Genomic DNA, 19,879 nt, shown 5'->3' on the forward strand with positions numbered 1-19,879 from the left:
AAGATATTCAAAAGTTATGTTTGCCCTTTGCTGTACTAGCTAGGCTTCTTTTTTTTGTTGTTGCCTGGTCTGTAACTGTATCTAGGATTAACAACAGGCGGGCAGCCCATGAGGCTGGCAGGTCTTTTCATTAGTCTTGCCAAAGCACTCATCAAACCTGATGAGTGCCTGAAAAAAAGTGTGATTCATAATTTTCAGCCAGATATAAACTGTTGCTTAACAATGAAAGGGTAATATGAAACAAAAGAAGGGGAAATAAATGTATTAATCACATTCTGTTACATTCCCAGGAGTTTTAATTAAACTAGAACTTACCGGTAATTGGATTAGTAACCTAAAAAAAGTGATGGCATGTGCACCATTGTGTTTTTATATTTGCAACAACCACAGCCAAGAAAGGAACGTTTTCTCTCATAATACAACGTTTCCAATTGAGAGTCACGACCTGCAAAAGCAAAACCTTGGAAAAAGAAATCAGTAATTTAGAATTTTAATGTACTTATGCCTCATAAAACTGGTCCTTGAAATTGTGCTGGAGCCTTGAAAAAACATTGAATGTTACATAAGGAGCTGTCCTAAATTAACACAGCCTTGCATTTTAGGCATGATCTCAATGATTTATATCGTAATGCATGACTGACTGTGGAATATGCCAAGGGATCATCATTTGAAACGGGCTTCCTCTCTAAGCCAAACTATGTTACCTCTTGTGAGCGCTATCGCTCTTTAAAATGGGATTATGAGCAGCGCAATCCTAAAAAGCCCGTTTTAAACGTGTCATTACAAAATCATGTGACACTCCACCAAATGTCACATGATATGTCATGAAGAAGGGGGCGCGGAAACAGGTGAGAGCGCCACCAAGAAGTAGGAAGTAAACAACTATGGCGTTTGGAGTATCGCTGTTCCAGTCAGACAGAGAAAGTTTTGATTAAATATTCTCTATTTCCCCCAGCAGCTCGGGTCCTGACAGGCTGCAGTGCTCTGAGCTCTAGACTTCACAATGACAGTGAGTTAACCAGGCTCTGAAGTTAACAAGGATGTCTGCGCAACAGGTATGTAAACCCATATGGCAAGTAGATCCGTTCACCTCCTGCTCAAAGTGCCATTGGTGTGAAGACATAATCTACAACAGCAATTCAATCCATTTCTAACAATAGTGGAGTGAAGATTGTGGATTCAACTTGTCAACTGGTTAAACGTGTTGACGTGTCGTGAAATATCCTGTTGTATTTCCAGGAAGAGTAAAAGGCAGGCTGGTATCGCATGGTAGGATGATTGAGGGCGATGCACTTTGCAGGAACAACACCACATCTACTTCAAAGGGAGACATTTTAAAGCATGTTTAAACTTGATGGAACTCCAGGCCCGCGACATCTTTTTTTTATTGCACATTCCTCCCTATTTTGCAAATCTGGACAGTAAGCGAAATTTATTTTCAATACTAAAAAAAACTACAATGGAATAAAGTTTAGATTAGCAAAACAGTGTTGTAAAAGGACTAACACGAGGGAACCATATTTGAGCTTCTTTTCGTCCCATAATCTAAAATAGGTGGACCTTATAGTTTTCGCACTCAAGCTGTTGCCGGACATGTTTTTTAAATGAGTAAAAAATATGACTTTTTTTTTTTTTTTTTGTAAATAAAGCTGTTACTCTTGAAATATGCACATGCTTCAAAAAAAAAAATATATGCAAGTGTATGATTATAGCCAATGCGGTGTCAGAGCTGGGTGATATGAACAAAATCAAAGGACCAAATGCATAGATATATCAATATTGCTGCAATTCTATTCACACAATTGTTGTTTTTCTTAATCATTATCATTCATGTGGATTTAATGACTGTGCAGGAAAAAATAGATGACAGCTAGAATAGTCATCTAAGAGATTTTGTCAGTTACTGTAATTCAGCCTTGAAAACCACAAAAAGATAACACTTTTTCCATGTGACAATATCAGACAATACTACGATTACAAAAAAAAGACCCTCTCAGTAACATCCTTAGTGTCCAGCTGTATCCAGCTGTCTAAGAAGGGCTCCACTTTCCTTGGTATCACTTTTCCATGTCCATGAAAAAAATGTGGGTGGTAGAGAAACTACCTACAAATTACAGATATTTTTCTCTGCCCTTAATCCATTTGGACATCTTTTGACAACCTTTCAACCATAGAAGCCTTTGTATTGTAGCACATTGACAGTAAAAATAAAGCCTCATGAAAAGATGACCTGGCCAAAAAAATAAGTATTGGAGGTTATACTTGTTGAAAAGTGTTCAGATAATTTTTCTCCCATTCACAGACAAATTTGGACTAATATTTGAGTGTAGAAGTAAAATAATAATAATTAGGCAGTGGTCTGTTTCTTATATGGTTTAAAATAACATGCAAAGCTAAAATAATGTGAATATGTTACAAGTGGGGTGATAAAAGATGTGTCATTACAATCAAACCTCATCAGTTTCATTGTTTTTCATTTCTGACACCACACTCGTGTGATGAATTGTTCCTGTTGGATTGTTACTCTTTGGCAACGCTCCATGTGAATCGTAATTATTGCTACAAAGACAAATGTTCAAACTCTGCAGCTAACATTACAAACGATCTTAAGCACAGCCCTAACTTTAAAGATGTTGATTGTCATTTGTTATCATGAGTGATTGTCAAAAAAGCGTCTGTTTTTATTTTATTTTTTTTGCTTGGTCAGAGATTCACAGCCCTGCTGTGGAGCTTTTGGGTTGTACACTATGATTAATAACATACTGCTGTTCAGCTGTCATATCTCCTGCCTGTATTTCCTTTTTATCTGCGCTACACATCATGAACTGAGCTGTTAGGTTTATGGGCTCTTTAACTACCCCACTGTTAGATCTTATTGGATTCATTTGTCTTTTTAGGCCGGGTTACGGTTTCACCCTGGGATTATTGCATCTGTGATCTTTGTCTCTGTGGCGGCAGCGGTTGCTGCTTTATTGATCATCCGAAAATACTGCTTCCCAGTCAAGTGAGCAAACCTGATTAATGATCCTTAACGTGATTATTTTTAAACTCTTAGTGCAGTAAAAACACATCACCCTGGTCTGTCATGTAACTTTTTTTTTTTTTTTTAGTGAGATGACATACAGATACTCACAGCTGAGGCGGATGGAGGATCAGCACTCCGTGGTGACAGATGAGGATGGCGACAGGGGGCCCTGCACAGTTGGAGAGGAGTCGGACGAGGTCAGTGCATCATGGCTTCCCTGATTGTAGCTTTCATTGTCACCTGTCCTCCAGAACAAGTCAAGACAGCTGTAACCTTCCTCATTGCATCTCATGTCAACTGTAACTTCCTTTTTTCTCATGACAGGAACTTTTGGAATAAATCTCCAACTGGGATGCTGCAGGACTGACTGAAAAGGAGTTTATTGCAGTTTAATTGTGCGGTTTAGGTCTCCAACAAAGTATTTTCATTATTAAGTATCAACAGATTGTTTTCTTTTAATTAATTAGTCTACACAACATCAGAAAATAGTTAAAAATGCAGATGACAATTTCCTACAGCTGATGTTGACAACATCAAATGTATTGTTTTGCTCCAAAACAGCCCAATCCAGAAATATTAAATTCAGTACAATGTAAGGCAAGAAAACACAATAAATTCTCACATTTGATAAGCTTGAACCATCAAATATTTTGTTTCCAGATTTGGATTTGTCATCTGACTTAAATTCTGATTAATGTTATTTCATTATGATGTGAAATATTGTCTATTATCACTGACGCTGAGTTAGGCAGATCCTATTTTTTTATACATATCAACATTTGATGCTTTTAAAGGGACATCAAGCTAATAATAAACATCTACCTTTGTCCTGGTTTTCACCTCCACCATACAGGTGACTGCTCTGATAGGTGGAGGTTCTATTTGCAGGCAAAACTCAGGGCTGAAAAACATCTAATCTCCATTTTTCACAGTACTGCTTTAGAAATCCTACTATAGAACAGCAATTACATATTCAATATTGCAGATAAGAATCATAGAGAACCAACAAAACTAAAGGTGATTTGTGTGGTATGTTCAGTGTATTAAGGCAGTTATTAACACAGCATTTTACATCTTTAAATTAGAGTACCGTAAAATTCAAAAGTATGGTATGACAAATTTGATAAATTATGACATAGCTACAGGCCTTTTACCCATACTTGTTTGTTGCTTTTTGGAAGAATCGACTTCTGAGATCGAACCTACGCCCTTGATAAAACTTTAATTCTGGTAATGTGAAAAGGAGGTGCATGCTGCTGATTCTACTGAGAATCAGACTCCACTATGCAGATGCTTCATTGCTTTCAATGCACGTTTTGTAAATTATAATTAATTCTGGCACAACGCTGTGACCAAAATAAGACAAAACAAAAAAAGTGGAAACAAATAAAGTTATCTGGTAATAATGTAACAAGATAATGATCTGTTTGAATATATGATAAATTAACAAATCAAAAACCGAACATTTTAATGTTGCATCTTGTCACTGGCAGGGTAATAAATGCCATGTATTGGCAGGTGGGGCCTTTTAAAGGGAACTAGTCCTTTACATTCACTCAATTTGAGTCTGTTAATCTTTTACAGAACAAGTGAGTATATAACATAACATTGAAGAGTTTTAATAAGTAGATGATAAAAGCTTCACATGGAGACTTGACATTTCAGAAATTTCAAACCCTCTAATTGATCTGCAGCTAAAAATAGTCACAGTAATACTCCAGCTCTGTGCCAGTTGGCCAGTTTCCTTTGAAATGTTTTTTTTTCATGCTATCATTCCACTTAAAGTCAATTTGCTGTTAGGTTCAAAGTCCACTGACTCTTTATTAGGCTTCTAGGCTGAGTAATGTTGCATGATGTTTTTTACCAAACAGAAAGAAAAAAAAAATAGCAAATCCACCTGCTTAGAAGTTACAAGTGATGACCATCACTTTCAAAGGATGCCAGAGGCAGCTCAAACTGATGAATGATTGGTCAGAAATATCTTCACTCTGGTTTCTTTTGAATTATGCTTTGTGTGACCAACGAATTAATGAAACCAGTCTGTTGTCATCTGTCTCTTCTTGTTAGGGCTTAAAACGGTTATTGCAAATTTTCCAAACATCTGATGAAAGCAGTTGCTCTGCAGTTACTGATGTTAGTGTGGATGATGTTAATGACGCTTGTGTGTTTTTTTTATATGTTGGTGTACTTTTATGCTGGTTATTTAATACTGTATGTCCTTGCTGTGGATTGGCTGATGTGCATTTGCGTTGTCCTTGTTTTGTTTTTTTCTTGATGATTTATTCACTCCGTACCTTAAAGGGAATCTCTACTTTATTAGATAGCAAATGTTTTTACCCATGTTTTTCGCATTTTCAAATGACAGATACAAGAACTGTGAAAAGCTGTGTTACAAAATCTCGCCGATGTTTGTTTCATTACTGTCTGTATATTGTCTGTAATCGCACAAAATGAAACTAAACATGGATGTTTGGTTCCCTCAATGTTATCTGGTCCTTTCTGAATGCTTAATGTTCCCTGTGAGCAGTGAACGGTAGTACACAACGACCCTCTGCTGGTTCCCTTTGGTATTAAAAATATGACCTCATGAGCTACGATGCTGTAAACATGAAGTATGCTGCCATAATTTAAAGATCTTAATATGAAACAGTTGTTTTTGTGATTTTTTTTTATTTATTTATTTTATTTTTTTAATCATAGGGCATTTTTAAACATAGTAAATTGAACATGTAGTTGCAATATCAACATTGCTGACAGGAATGTGGTTTGGTGAGCTCACATGAAATGAAAACAAGCAGCACTCTCAAGATCTCAGGGTCACTGTGTAGGTCTGTGTCTGTAATTTCATTCATAAATATAATTTTAAAGAAAAAGTGCTTAAAGACAAGACTATCATTATCTCAAAGCCCTGTGTTCTAGAGGATCACTGTGCACTTTTAATATTTTAGTTTGTTGCTTATGTGGTGAATATTTTTGACAATATTTGTACACCTACCTGAGTAGTTGGCGACAAATAAAACGTAACTTTGCAGACACTATCGGCCTCAGCTCAGCTCAACAACTAGGTTTTCAACTAAAATTGTAGAAAGTGTTCTCCACCAGCATCATCATTAAAACACCACATGAAGGAAATATCTTCTAGGACAGGGGAGGAGATCCCACCAGTAATGTTCAGAGGGATTGTATAATTTATGTCATGGAGCACTGAAGCTGGAGGTGAACCAACACATTGCCAAAACATGGCTCAAGAAAATGCTGTTTTCTGGGTAGAAACTCTGCAGGCAGGTAAAAGCTTAGGCTTAGCTACTGTTCAAGAATCAGCAGGGCTGATGCTTGCTGACAAAGGGGCTTGACCCTTCCTTTAAGGGATTACCATGCCCTTCACTTTCTAAGCAGTCTTGCCTGTTAGGAAAAACATAACTTGACAAAATCACCAGCTGTATTGCCCTATTTCTGTTGTCTTTATTCCAATAGACCTAGTTCTTGCACTCCCTCTTGGCCGGGTTTCCAGGTTTTTTGAATTAATTTCACATCTGATTCTACAGTGTTTTTAGTTGCTTATCAGAAAATGTGTTTATGCCTCTTTTTTTATTTTTTTTCCATGGTGGCTTTTAGTGAGGTTTGTGTAAAATCCTTTGATTTTTTTTTTTTTTGATTTTTTTTTTTTTTTTTCCATCTGTAGCCTGTGTTTTTTTTGTGTGTGAGCTGCTTTATGCAGATACCTCCATATATCATATGGGTTTTACTATAATTTACATACAAATAGAAACTCTGACAACTGGTATAATGATTCTTAAAACCCTTTTTTCATTTACTCATCCAATTGGAAATATAAGGGTTTTGGCCTTTTTCCTTCACCTTTGTGCCCTTTCCCTTTTGCATGGTACAGATGCTTCTATGCACACCAGCTATGTGCAATCTGCTGTGTGCACCCTCATTGTTCACTTAATATATCTTTTACTGGTGGACTCCTTGCTTTGTTTGACGTTGTAAAAGAGAGCAACTTGATCTTCTAGTTCACAGGTGTGTCTGTATATATTATGCTACATCCTGGTTTTATGTAGCAAGGGAGGAGGGCTGACACTTTTTTTGTGCACACACTTTTCACACAAGGTGTAGTTGTCAGAATTATCAGGGAGCATGTTCACAGAGGAAATTAAACCAAACCTCTGCGGTGATATTTTTTGCTGTGTACTTCAGTTGAGTACGTATCTTCTAAGGAGAGAAAAAAAACTCTGATTTGTTGCAAATATGAGATGTAGAGGTAAGATTTCACTTGATTTAAAAACAGGTAGTTTTGGTTTTATGACTACAAATCTTAATGTATCTTCTGTTTACTGCCAACAGCTGAATTGAAACTTGCTGCTGCAATTGTTGTCATCTTAATCACATTGGGATTCTCCATCAATTCATTTCATGCACTGGGGAAAGCAAAAGCTTTTCTTGGTAAGATTTTTTATTTTCATCACATCTTAAATCCTGAGCTACATATACTGTGTGTCTGCCATCTCAATGACACTGTCTCCATTCTTTAATTTTAGGGTTTTACAGTGCAGATCAAATCAAAACAAAACTTGAAACAGGCAAGTCAGACTTAAATGAAATATTTATTCTGAAGTTATTTTCTGAGTTGACTAATTGTCAGAAGGTTTTTTTCTGTCAAACTATTCTGCATTTTCAGTTACAACTACCTCTGCGTCAAAGTGCAGCCTCTCCAAAGCCTGTCCAGTCGACCATTATGCTTTACATATCTGGAGCGGAGCAGCTAATGTAGTCGGGCCAAAGATCTGTTTCAATGGCAAAATGTATGTATTTAAATCTGAATTAATAAAAGACAAAAGCAGAGACTCTGATTTCAAAACTCAACCATATCTTTGTCAACAGCATCATGAGTCATGTGTTGAACAATGTGGGACCAGGACTTAACATTGTGGTGGTAAATGGTGAGTAAAATGCTCTTTCACCCCCTCAATGTACTGACAAACTGATCATTTAAAGTAGTGGTACAGTAAATAATTCAAAAGAGTAATACTTTTTTTTTTTTTATTTTTTTTTTTTTTAAAGATTAATACAATCTTGAGTTTTAAGGTTTAACTGAAACTTGGAAGCAGGAAAATTTCACCTCCAGTTAAATTTATTAGCTGTTCTTCAGTTTTCAATTGGACTGCATGGCTGTTGCTCGTGTCTTTTATTCTTCTCATTATTTTGACCAGTTGTAAAAAAAATATGTGTTTTCTATTGTAGGTGAAAATGGAGTTGTAGAAAAATCTGGCTATCTTAATATGATTTCTGGAAGTAAGGTTTTTTTCTCATCTTTATTCACGTTTTCAATTTCAAAGTGTATTGAAGCCTTTAAATTAATTTTTTTTTTTTTTTTTTTTTTTTTTTACTCTTTCAAAAGACCCTGGAGACATCCTGGCATACCTGAAGGAGATAAAACCAGGAATGATTGTTCTGGTGGCCTCGTTTGATGATGTGACACCAAAGTAAGTCCATCTCTCAAATATTCAACTTTTATAAATGATTTCATTTCACAAAATATCACCCCATCTACTGTTTTTTGGCAGAATGACAAATGAAATGAGGGAGATATTTGTCGGCATGGGAAGCACTTTGATCGGGTCTGTGAAACGCAGAGACGGCTGGGTGTTTGCTGGAGGAGCAGGGACAAAAATCAAAAGCCTCTTTGAGAAGGTTAGTGGATCTGCTCAGATCAGTTTTATTTGTTCTATTTGTGTCAGAAAAGACTTATCTATTTAAAAAAAATATATGCTAAAAGTGAAACAGCATGATAAAAACAGATGTTTTTTTTTTTTTTTACTCTGTTCACCTGTCAGCAAGCTGTTAATAATGGGAAGACCAACATTTATGGGGGATGGCCAGAGATAGTGGAGGTGAGTGGCTGTTTCCCAAGAACTCTGACTGACTGACAGCAACTTTAAGGGACATTTGTGATGAAATGCCGAATGGGATACATGTTTCTTTCTTCAAGGGCTTTTCAAGATTTCCTCGAAATTGATGCCACTCCAAGTAGTGTCGTTGTCTTTCTAAAACTAAAAGCTTAACATATTAGTCTTCTTTTTCAAAATATGTATGCTTTATTTATTGCAATGTGTGTTCTTCCATTTATAAGTCAACTATGGCTTCTTCTGCTTATTGTGTAATTAGCAAAAATCATTGACATGACTGTCCTTCCTGGACCAGTAATTCATCCTCTGTTGCTCCTCCTAGCATTTCCTTGAGTTTTCTAGAATCAAGTATAAATGTAAGATGTTGGATGTTAAGTCGTTTGAGGCAACTTTGTTATTTGTGATTTTGATCTGTATTGATAAAAGTGACCACACTTAAACAGTGCTATCAATATTAAAAGAAAATGCAAATATTCATGTTCAAAGTGCAGAAATGAAGGATATCGTTTGGCACACTGGCTGGAAACTGTGCAAGTATTTATTACTAATGGATCTGCCAACCGTTTTGTCCCTCTGGGATAGATTGAACAATGAAGCATTTTACTGTTCTAGTCAAAGTCGAGCTACAATAATTAGTCCAGTGATTTCCAGCCTTAAGGCTGTGCTTCTCCAAAGGGTCGAAAGATAAATCTGACTGGTAGTGAGATGATTAATTGAAGATAAAAAAATAAACTCTCAGAGATATATGCCCCTCTGTCTGTCAAAAAGTGTTTTATGACTTGGTTGAATGATTTATGACCCCTAAGCCCTGCCCCATTTTATGAATTCCTCCAATCAGTTACCCCCCTTTGATCTTGGCAGGTGTACTTTGATGAATGATTTATGACGTGCAATGAGCTCTTTAATTACCATTGGAAAGGAAGTATTTTTTATGATCCATTGATCTTAGGGATTTTACGACCTGTAATAAACTGTGTAATTACTGTGGGAAAGGAAGTATTTTTTATGATCCATTGATCTTAGGGATTGTACGACCTGTAATAAACTGTGTAATTACCGTGGGAAAGGAAGGATTTTTTATGATCCATTGATCTTAGGGATTTTACGACCTGTAATAAACTGTGTAATTACTGTGGGAAAGGAAGTATTTTTTATGATCCATTGATCTTAGGGATTGTACGACCTGTAATAAACTGTGTAATTACCGTGGGAAAGGAAGGATTTTTTATGATCCATTGATCTTAGGGATTTTACGACCTGTAATAAACTGTGTAATTACCGTGGGAAAGGAAGGATTTTTTATGATCCATTGAGCTTAGGGATTTTACGACCTGTAATAAACTGTGTAATTACCGTGGGAAAGGAAGGATTTTTTATGATCCATTGATCTTAGGGATTTTACGACCTGTATTAAACTGTGTAATTACCGTGGGAAAGGAAGGATTTTTTATGATCCATTGAGCTTAGGGATTTTACGACCTGTAATAAACTGTGTAATTACCGTGGGAAAGGAAGTATTTTTTATGATCCATTGATCTTAGGGATTGTACGACCTGTAATAAACTGTGTAATTACCGTGGGAAAGGAAGGATTTTTTATGATCCATTGATCTTAGGGATTTTACGACCTGTAATAAACTGTGTAATTACCGTGGGAAAGGAAGTATTTTTTATGATCCATTGATCTTAGGGATTGTACGACCTGTAATAAACTGTGTAATTACCGTGGGAAAGGAAGGAAGGATTTTTATGATCCATAGATCTTAATGAATTAAGCAGTGTAATCAAAAGTAGTTAATTACTGTGGGAAAGGAAGGAAGAAGGAAGGAAGGACCCTTTGATCTTAGCTAACCTTAGCCCCCATACACGCTTCCCCCCGATCACGTGACCCTGAGGTAGACTTTTAAATGAACCAATGAGAGTTAAGAGCTATGGTTTTGTAGGGGAGCTATTGGATTCATACGGTCAAACTGAACTCGCCGCTGTAAGCAGCTTTCGTGAACAAAAGATTTATGATCCATTGATCTTACTGATTATAAGGCCTGTAATAAACTAGTTAATTACCCTGGGAAAGGAAGGGTGGATTTTATGATACATTGAGCTTAGTGATTTAACAACCTGTAATAAACTATTACCGAGCTGGTCTTAGATCCCATACACGCTTCCCCCCGATCACGTGGCCCAGAGGTAAAGTTTTTAAACGAACCAACGAGACTGGAGTGGAGTAGGTCGGCTTTATAGGGAGCAAATTCATTCATACGGTCAAAATGAAGTCGCCTCTCTAAGCACCACAATGACAACAGGTATTCCGATTAACTAATCCACTGGCCCAGAATCAAACAATGTCCATGCAAGGATGAAGAATGATAAGGAGCAGGTGAGGCGGAGCTGCGACAATACTGCTAAACTAAACTAATATTTTTTTGTTGTGCCCTGGCTTGCAAATGAACATGTTGCAATCCAGGGCACAACAAAAAAACAAGTTATGCAAAGTACGCAAAGACTAAAACTACCACTTGGCGTGACTTAATTTGACACAGAGTAGTTGAAGGACCAGATAATTTCAGAACGAGAGGCTGATGAGTACACTGAGTACAGTTTTGTCACTTGTGATCTGGAGCAGACGGCTCGGCCCACGTCAGACAAAATAATTAGAGTCAGACAAAGAAACACGGTGAAACGGGAAACATTAGGAATCTGAGCGAGATGATGTCTGGCTGCTGTTGTGACAATGACAGAAAGTTTTAGAGGAGTTGAAGAATCTCCTCATTCACTCATATGTTACAAATACATTAAAAGATGCTTAATATTTTGAAAATGATAAATGTTTGAAAAAAATTGAATGTTAGCATAGATGTCCTGAAAGAGTTGAACAATTACAAATTAGAATGGTTGAAATCGGTGAGTATGCAGAAGTAGTTAGCGACCAAAAAGAAAACGTGTGGAAGAAGTCAGAAACAGGATCTCAATAGTGTAAGTGCTGAATCAACATTCACACAATAAAGGCCATTCATTTTTTTCAAATTTCACTTGGATAAGGGAGAACGGTGCCTCAGATGTAGGCGCTAAAATAGTTCAAATAACTACTATAAAACATTACAACGGCTTAAATCATCTTACATGTGACCATCTATTCGATTTGCAACGTCACAATAACATATGACCTTGTTGATTAGATCGGAGCAAATAGTATCAAATCCAGCAATCTCTATATGTCACTAACAAAAAAAAATTGCCTTTTTTTAAAAAAAAAATTTTTTTAAACAAGGCTTCTTTTGTCACTTTGTTGTTACTCCAGAAGAAGAACACTACGTTTTGTATCAGTGTATCTTTAAATATTGCTGTTGCTCAGCTGTTCATCCTTCAACTATGTACAATGATCACAAAGAAGTATGCCTCTTCAGCAGAAACTGAAAAAGAGCAGAAGAACAGGTACGTGTTCTTCTCATCAGGTGAGTAACACTGATATAAAAAGTAAAATAATTGTCCCTTGCTTTTTTTGCCCTGCTTTAGTCGGCTCAGTACAGGTCTGTACCTGGATTCTCGTATCCTGAATAACTTTCTCTCTCCTCATCATCTAAACCTTAGCGCTTAAATGTTTGAGTAGAGCTGTTGTGCTTCTACAGATTTCTGACTCATTCACTACTCTCTACATAAAGTACACACCATGGTTTCCTAAATAGCGATCAGTAGATTTTGTACGGCTGTCGAGCTGAACAATGGGCATTTCAATGTTTGGAAAATGTGGTGATTGTATTGTTAGCATAAAATTGTGGACACACCATAAACACTAGCTGTGTTGTATTAATAACATTTATCAATCTTTTTCTGTCCAATAAAAACTGGTCTACAAAAGGGCAATGAATCGCACACTGGAAAATACAGATGTGTGTGTGTGTGTGTGTGTGTGTGTGTGTGTGTGTGTGTGTGTGTGTGTGTGTGTGTGTGTTTTTTTAAACTGTGTAAACCTATAGTACAGCACTGTGGGGATCGGGGATCGGGGATGGGGGGAAGGAGGTGGAGGGTTATGGGGATCAGCTCATGGGAAGACCTCACCAGGTACTGGATTGTTTTTTATTTATTGTTTCTTATTTTTAAATCAAGTTAAAATTACAGATTGTGTTTCATTTTTCTTCAAACAGCTTATTTAAATTTGCCTATACTATGTCTCTCATTATGCGTGAATGGATTGTGCAATATTTGGTAAAGTCATTTAATAGTAATGGTACAAGAATTTGCGTTTAGTGACCAGAGGGGTAGCAAATCACTGAGTCTGACACCGAAACTTAATGAAACAGAGCAGGTCCCTGCTTTCAAGAAATTCACACCAGGAAATGAGGGAGTTGTTTTGGTCCTCTATATCATGTTGGCTGAGGTTGAGTGATGGGACTGACATCCCGAGCTGATCTCCCAAGATTGGTATCAGTGTCATCAAAGCATTTTTTTAAACTGATTGGTATTGGCTATACTAAACTATACTTGGCTTCTTTGTTTTACGTCAACTGTCATAAACAGAGAGCACAATTTGTGGCAGCATGCAGAAGTGCACTCTGCATCGTGACATGTTCAGCTAACGTGTGCAATGAAGGAAAGTGATGTCTTAGTGTCTCTCACATGCTTGTGGTGACTTAATGTGGATTACTTACAGTTTACGGTTGCAAAATGTTGTCATAATAGAAAGTGACAGATATCCATTACTGTCCATTTAAAGTGTGAGTACAACTGTGCGGAAGTGAACATTTTAAACCTAATTACTGTTGAAATGTTTGCTGTTTCAGGTGTAAATCTCTGTGGTAAGGGTTTCAAGGTCAGATAAGAAAAGCTAGAAACAGAAGACTTGTGGGGAGTCAAGTGAAGCTGAACTAGAAAAAGGCTGGAAAATTGAATAGCACTGTAGTTGCTAGCTCAATATAATATACCCTAAATGTCTGCTGAACAGTGCTTGCATTGACGTTGTTTGATTCTGGGCCAATGGATTAGTTAATCGGAGACTCGGGTGGTTTAAGTTTTTAGTTACCTGTTGTCATTGCGGTGCTTAGGGCGGCAACTTCATTTTGACCGTATGAATTAATTCGCTCCCTATAAAGCCGACCTACTCCACTCCAGTCTCAATGGTTCGTTTAAAAACTCTGCCTCTGGGCCACGTGATCGGGGGGAAGCATGTATGGGGTCTAAGGCCAGCTAGGATCAAAGTGTCATACCTTCCTTCCTTCCTCGGGTCATCAAAGGGTGTCGGACTAAGATCAATGTATCATAAAATCCACCCTTCCTTTCCCAGGGTAATTAACTAGTTTATTACAGGCCTTAATATCAGTAAGATCAATGGATCATAAAAATTTTTGTTCACGAAAGATTTGTTTCGGAGACTTGGTTGCTTAACTTTTTAGTTACCAGTTGTCATGGCGGTGCTTACAGCGGCGAGTTCAGTTTGACCGTATGAATCCAATAGCTCCCCTACAAAACCATAGCTCTTAACTCTCATTGGTTCATTTAAAAGTCTACCTCAGGGTCACGTGATCGGGGGGAAGCGTGTATGGGGGCTAAGGTTAGCTAAGATCAAAGGGTCCTTCCTTCCTTCTTCCTTCCTTTCCCACAGTAATTAACTACTTTTGATTACACTGCTTAATTCATTAAGATCTATGGATCATAAAAATCCTTCCTGCCTTTCCCACGGTAATTACACAGTTTATTACAGGTCGTACAATCCCTAAGATCAATGGATCATAAAAAATTCTTCCTTCCCCACGGTAATTACACAGTTTATTACAGGTCATAAATCATTCATCAAAGTACACCTGCCAAGATCAAAGGGGGTATCCGATTGGAGGAAGTCATACAAGGGGGCGGGGCTTATGGTCATAAATCATTCAACCAAGTCATAAAACACTTTTTGATAGACAGTGGGGCATATATCACTCTACTCTCCATGGCAATTTTTTTTTTTTTTTTTTTTTTTTTTTTTTTAACACTTTTCACACACCTGTCCTGGTCAGGGGAGGCACATCCCAGTTGACAGTGAGGAAAAAGGCAGAGAACACTACAGGTGTGCTGCTTGTACAGGTGCCAGTCTATCAATGTCAAATCTTTATTTGAAAGGTCAATCTTAACTTCAGATGTAGAGTCGAATGAAAATGTAACGCTTGAGTAAATGTTTTTTCTTACTTACCACCACTGCTCACATTAATTTGTTTTGGAGAACTTTTGGCCTGTTCTTTGGAGTTTGATTGCTGCGTCCTCTTGAGCATCACCATTGGTCCAAATCCAGAGCACTTTCCTCTCTCTGAGGCATTCTTGGCTGCTGAAGCAGAGACCTCAAACTATCGCTGGAACTCGGTCCACTGTGAGCCGAGCACGCATCTGTGCATGCAGCAAATCTGGATTCATGTTGAGGACATGGGAGTCACCCATGGTAAGAAGGTACGTTTGTTATCCTCTTTATTTCCTTTTCTCTTTTTGTATGAGACATGACAGCTGTGTCATTTTGCAGATAATCCAGCAGAGGCATCCATGTGGCAAAAATCCTTCCTTTGCAGGCATTTTGTTTTTGAGAAGATTAAGAGAAAGATAATGCAAAACCCTGTGTTACAATATGTTTGTTTTCATATTTGTGTGTCATGGAGAACTACAGTATATATAAAGTATTATTTGTGTATGTTTTTTTTTTTTTAAACTAAAGCTTTTTTTGCAGGATGGATTTTTCTGTTATACTGTTGTATACACCTTTTACCCATTTCCCAAAGGCAGTGAATGCTTGGACCAAATACAGGTCTTTATCCAACTGAAAGAAACACCCTCTGAAGAGTGGGCCTTGGAGACTGCTTATCCTGTCATGTCCTATTAATTCTCCACACAATATCCACTGTCTGAGATTTAGCCAAACAGCAGGCCTCCCCTTCATCAACCAAACAGCGGCGAGCAGCTAGTTGTCATTAAAATGCTTTCAGTGCTCATCTAGATTCTCTCACAATCGGACAATTTACCATCAAATTTCCTCACACTGAGCAATTTGTGTAGATGTCAATGCATGAGCAGGCCAGCCTTGGCTAAAACACAGCATGCATGCTTTATTTTCCTGCATGACATTTTTAATCAAACAACAAAAACAGACAATAAGATTGACTGAACTGTTTATTCAGCTGTCCAGTTTAATTCCCACAGGGGAAGAATTCTTGTCTCGACTACTAATTCTGCTATAACTCCAGCAAATGAGTAACTCAGTGGGAATTAAACTCGGTCTCGTTTGATCCCGTCATTAATGAGGTGGCAGCCTTCCACCTCAGTAAGGCCGCTCGCTTCACTGGACATGTAGAAGCAGAGCGGCCGCTTTTCTCTGTCATCATCATAATACGTCTTTGTGTGGCTTCCATTTGCATCAAACTGCAATGTTGACAGAGATTTCTCTTTATCAAATTTTTTCCTCTACATTTTTTTTTTAAACCTTACTCTTCACTATGTCAACTGGGGTTTACTACAGGATGTATTATATTATATTTGCTTTCTTTCTGTTGACAGAGAGATCTCCAACATTTTCCAGGTAGAACTAAGACACACCTTAACGAGTCTGGTGAGAAAAATATCCAATGATATGTTGCATTGTTTTGTATTTGAGAGAAGCTGAACTATTGTTGAAACATTTAGATTTCTAACTTGTCATATTATTGTAAAATTGTGCATCTCATGGGAGCCTCTTGCTGTGACCATAATTTCTGTCATTATTATTGTTATCATTATCATTACGAAGCAGGGTAAGCTGTTTGCCTCTTTTGGCTTGTTCGTGTGTTCCGGGAAAGAAAAAAAAAAAGAGGTAGAAATGTTCGAGTCTGTGTGACTGTAGTATTTGCTGAGGAGCCATGTTTATTGATTTTGAGTTTCATTAAAGAGTAAAAGGGTGAGACATAATTTGTCAAGTCAATGAACTGTTATGTGGCTGTCAATAAACCATTTGCTGGAGACATTTGGGATTTCAAGTGAGTGCTTTAAAGCTAGACTGTTACTTTTTAAAGAAAAAATAACACAGTCTGCCTCTTGCAAATGAAAAGCTGAATCCATGACGCACAAAACCCTCCACTGCTCTTTTCAGGGGGCTTTGTTGTAATACTAAAGTGTGGTGGATAATGTTAGCTAACCTTATAAAGAAATCTCTGGCATTTAAGAGTCAGTTCCATGACTTTGTGACCCATCTGTGCCACGGTTAGCTTATGTTTTAACATTTACCATTATCTTCTAACTGTCACTTGTAGTCACAGTGGCTACTTTTCAGCAAAAACTAAATAGGCTAGATTTAAACTGACTTTGACTTTGTAAATGCTTTTATTAGAAATAACAAAATACCTGTCTCCTTTCAAAAGGATGTGGATGCTCTCCTTAATCTTTTGCCAAACTCTTTCCTCAGTCAACAATTATCTTGTCCAAATTTTCAATCTAGTTATTTAGTTTTCGGTACTCTTAAAAACACTGTCTGCAAGTATTCTATGTTTTCCAAAGGAGTTTACAGCAGGTTTTTGTCATAATATTATATTATGCTATATGTATAGTACTGAATCTTTATCACAGTTCCACACAGAAATGATCTTGGTAGGAAGATACATGTATTGTTTGTTGGTATGTGTTTCTCTTTAGTCTCTGTGATGCAGCCACATCAAACTGAACAGGATGACAGATTCCCAGAACTTCAGTTTTTTCCATCCCAACTTCAGAGTGATGAGGAGCGCTGTAATCTAATCAGACCCCAAAAACCTCTCAATCCCTTAACTTCCTCCAAGAGCCACCAGGAGCTTCACAAAGAACTGCGGATGACCCACAAGAGGTTGGGCAGACACACAGAAAATCATAAACACTCACGATTCACTTCTATTATTTATATAAGCCTATCCGTGTTTCTGACAGGAGAGTGACTAAAGAAGGAAAGACTGAACTCCAGCGAGCTCTGGAAAAGAGGAAATGGGAACAAAAGATGAAGGCGGGCAGGGATCAGGAGGAGGCAAAGAAGAATACATCACCGCTTCATCAAGAGCTGCTGAAAAGACATCAGAGGCTAGAAACGGTAGGCACAGGACATCTGATGTTGTTTGTTCAGAATTCTTTAAAGATTTTCTTGTTACATCGTCCTAACAAACCATCATATTGGTTCAAATTAAAAAGGAAATGTATTATTCTGCGAGCAACTTCTTACGCAGTATTATACAACATAACTGAAATTACCGTCTCATGGTTGTTTCTCTCCACCAACAATTCAAATTGCAGTTTACATCATGTCAGTCCAGACTCGTACAATGTATGTAGACTTTGAAGTCATTTTGCCAATGAAGCTTATTCAGAACAAAATTCTGCCTCATAATGTCTAGGTGAAGTTGACCTTTGACCTTTTGACTATAAAATGTCATCACTTCAATATTTTATCTTATTAGTCATTTGTGTGACATGTTGTCATAACTAGCATATGAAGTCTTGTGTCAGTAACCCTGACTTTTAACAACTTATAAATATCATGACTCGGGCCACATCCGTCACCGGAGTGGAGGCATGCAAATATATGTTGTACAGTATTTTTCACACAGGAGAGGGACATTGCTCTTGTGATCATATGGTACAGTACATGTACATGGCTGTTGTTCTGCAGTCAGCCAGTGGAGGGCAGTCCAGTCCAGTCCTGACTCCCACACCAAATCCATGCCTGTGTTAGTGTACTATTACACTGTACATATACTTTGTAATACATAGTCCTGATAAAGAAGGTATTAAAACTAAAAATAATCAAAGCTATTTTATTAATGTTGCATTATTGTCAAACCACAATGTCATTGTTACAGTTCGCCAACTCGTGATTGCATTTTACAAAGTGTTCGTAACAGTTTTGTCTATAGCATCAGTCTTAACTTGTAAGCTATCGTAGTTACTATAGCTACTCAATATTACAAAAATATTTACTGTGCTGTTTGATTATACTTGACTGGAAAATAATTACTCACTAGTACAAGTGGAAATAAATTAAATTACATAAAGTTTGTACTCCAGCATTCATGTACTTAGTGACATTCCACAAGTCACCAGCGAAACATCTTGTTTTGAAAATGGTGATTGTTTCCTGTAATTATACACAAGCTACAATAGTTTAACTTTGTTTTTATTTGTCCACAGCTGGAGAGAGAGGAGAAAGGCAAGCGAGAGGAACCAGAGTTCCTCCAAGTCAAAGAAAGACTGAGGAGAACCACAGTGCTGCACCCAGGAGGAAAAGACGTGTGACAGTTAAGATTTGTGACTTCATGTTTTCTGTTGACAGTCAACACAACAGACTTTTATGAATTAGTGAAGAGATATAGAGCCCAAAGGTCATCTGCAATGAATAGATAATGCTGCTCAGCATTCGTGATCAAGGCGACATCTTCCGGTCAAGTGGAGACACATCATCCCTGTGATTAGCTAAAGGCACATAGAGTTCAAAAACATGTTTCTCTTCTTGTTAACAGTGTGTTTTGATCCATTAATAATCATGGATAATAATTAATAACAAAAGTGTGCATAGATGAAAAAGTCATTTGTTTTTTCCCCCCAAGATTCTCATACATCAAGGCTGATTTACTGCTGGATCCTTGTGTTGGACAATGCACAGGACAGAGATTCACACAAAAAGAAGTGTGTTCATGTTACTATTTAAAAAAAACAACAACAAAAAAACTGTTTACATGTCTGTAGTATGTGTTGCTACTATATCTGTTATATTCAACAATAATAACATGTTATTATTGGTAATCTTATCAATATCATCAACATACAATACAAACTATCAGGTATATTTGTCTGAAGGTATCAAAATGTGATGTCTGGCTAGGTGAGTGACTACTATCACCACTGACTATTACTGTAGATTAAGAGATGTTAAATAAACATTAGATATCATGATCATTAACAAAAACAGTCAGTTGTGTTCTTTATTAGGGCTGTAGTTT

General features: G+C 37.3%; 2 protein-coding genes across 2 annotated transcripts; both read left to right on the plus strand.

Annotated features, from left to right (window-relative positions):
* Positions 1-6,264: 6,264 nt before the first annotated feature.
* Positions 6,265-10,661, plus strand: LOC138197054 (protein FAM3C). Its single transcript, XM_069147523.1, has 7 exons — positions 6,265-6,310; positions 7,707-7,830; positions 7,910-7,968; positions 8,270-8,320; positions 8,427-8,511; positions 8,593-8,719; positions 8,863-10,661. Exons 1-7 carry the CDS (start codon positions 6,265-6,267, stop codon positions 8,953-8,955), a joined length of 585 nt encoding a protein of 194 aa, XP_069003624.1. The 3' UTR covers positions 8,956-10,661.
* A 1,648-nt stretch (positions 10,662-12,309) lies between these two features.
* LOC138197145 (capping protein inhibiting regulator of actin dynamics-like) lies at positions 12,310-19,824 on the plus strand. Its single transcript, XM_069147721.1, has 6 exons — positions 12,310-12,385; positions 15,199-15,350; positions 16,446-16,497; positions 17,553-17,739; positions 17,820-17,976; positions 19,071-19,824. Exons 1-6 carry the CDS (start codon positions 12,310-12,312, stop codon positions 19,173-19,175), a joined length of 729 nt encoding a protein of 242 aa, XP_069003822.1. The 3' UTR covers positions 19,176-19,824.
* Positions 19,825-19,879: the final 55 nt, after the last annotated feature.

This window comes from Embiotoca jacksoni, unplaced genomic scaffold, assembly GCF_022577435.1.
Source record: "Embiotoca jacksoni isolate LCO1_2020_lvr unplaced genomic scaffold, fEmbJac1.0.p SCAF_1, whole genome shotgun sequence".
Lineage (NCBI taxonomy): Eukaryota > Metazoa > Chordata > Actinopteri > Embiotocidae > Embiotoca > Embiotoca jacksoni.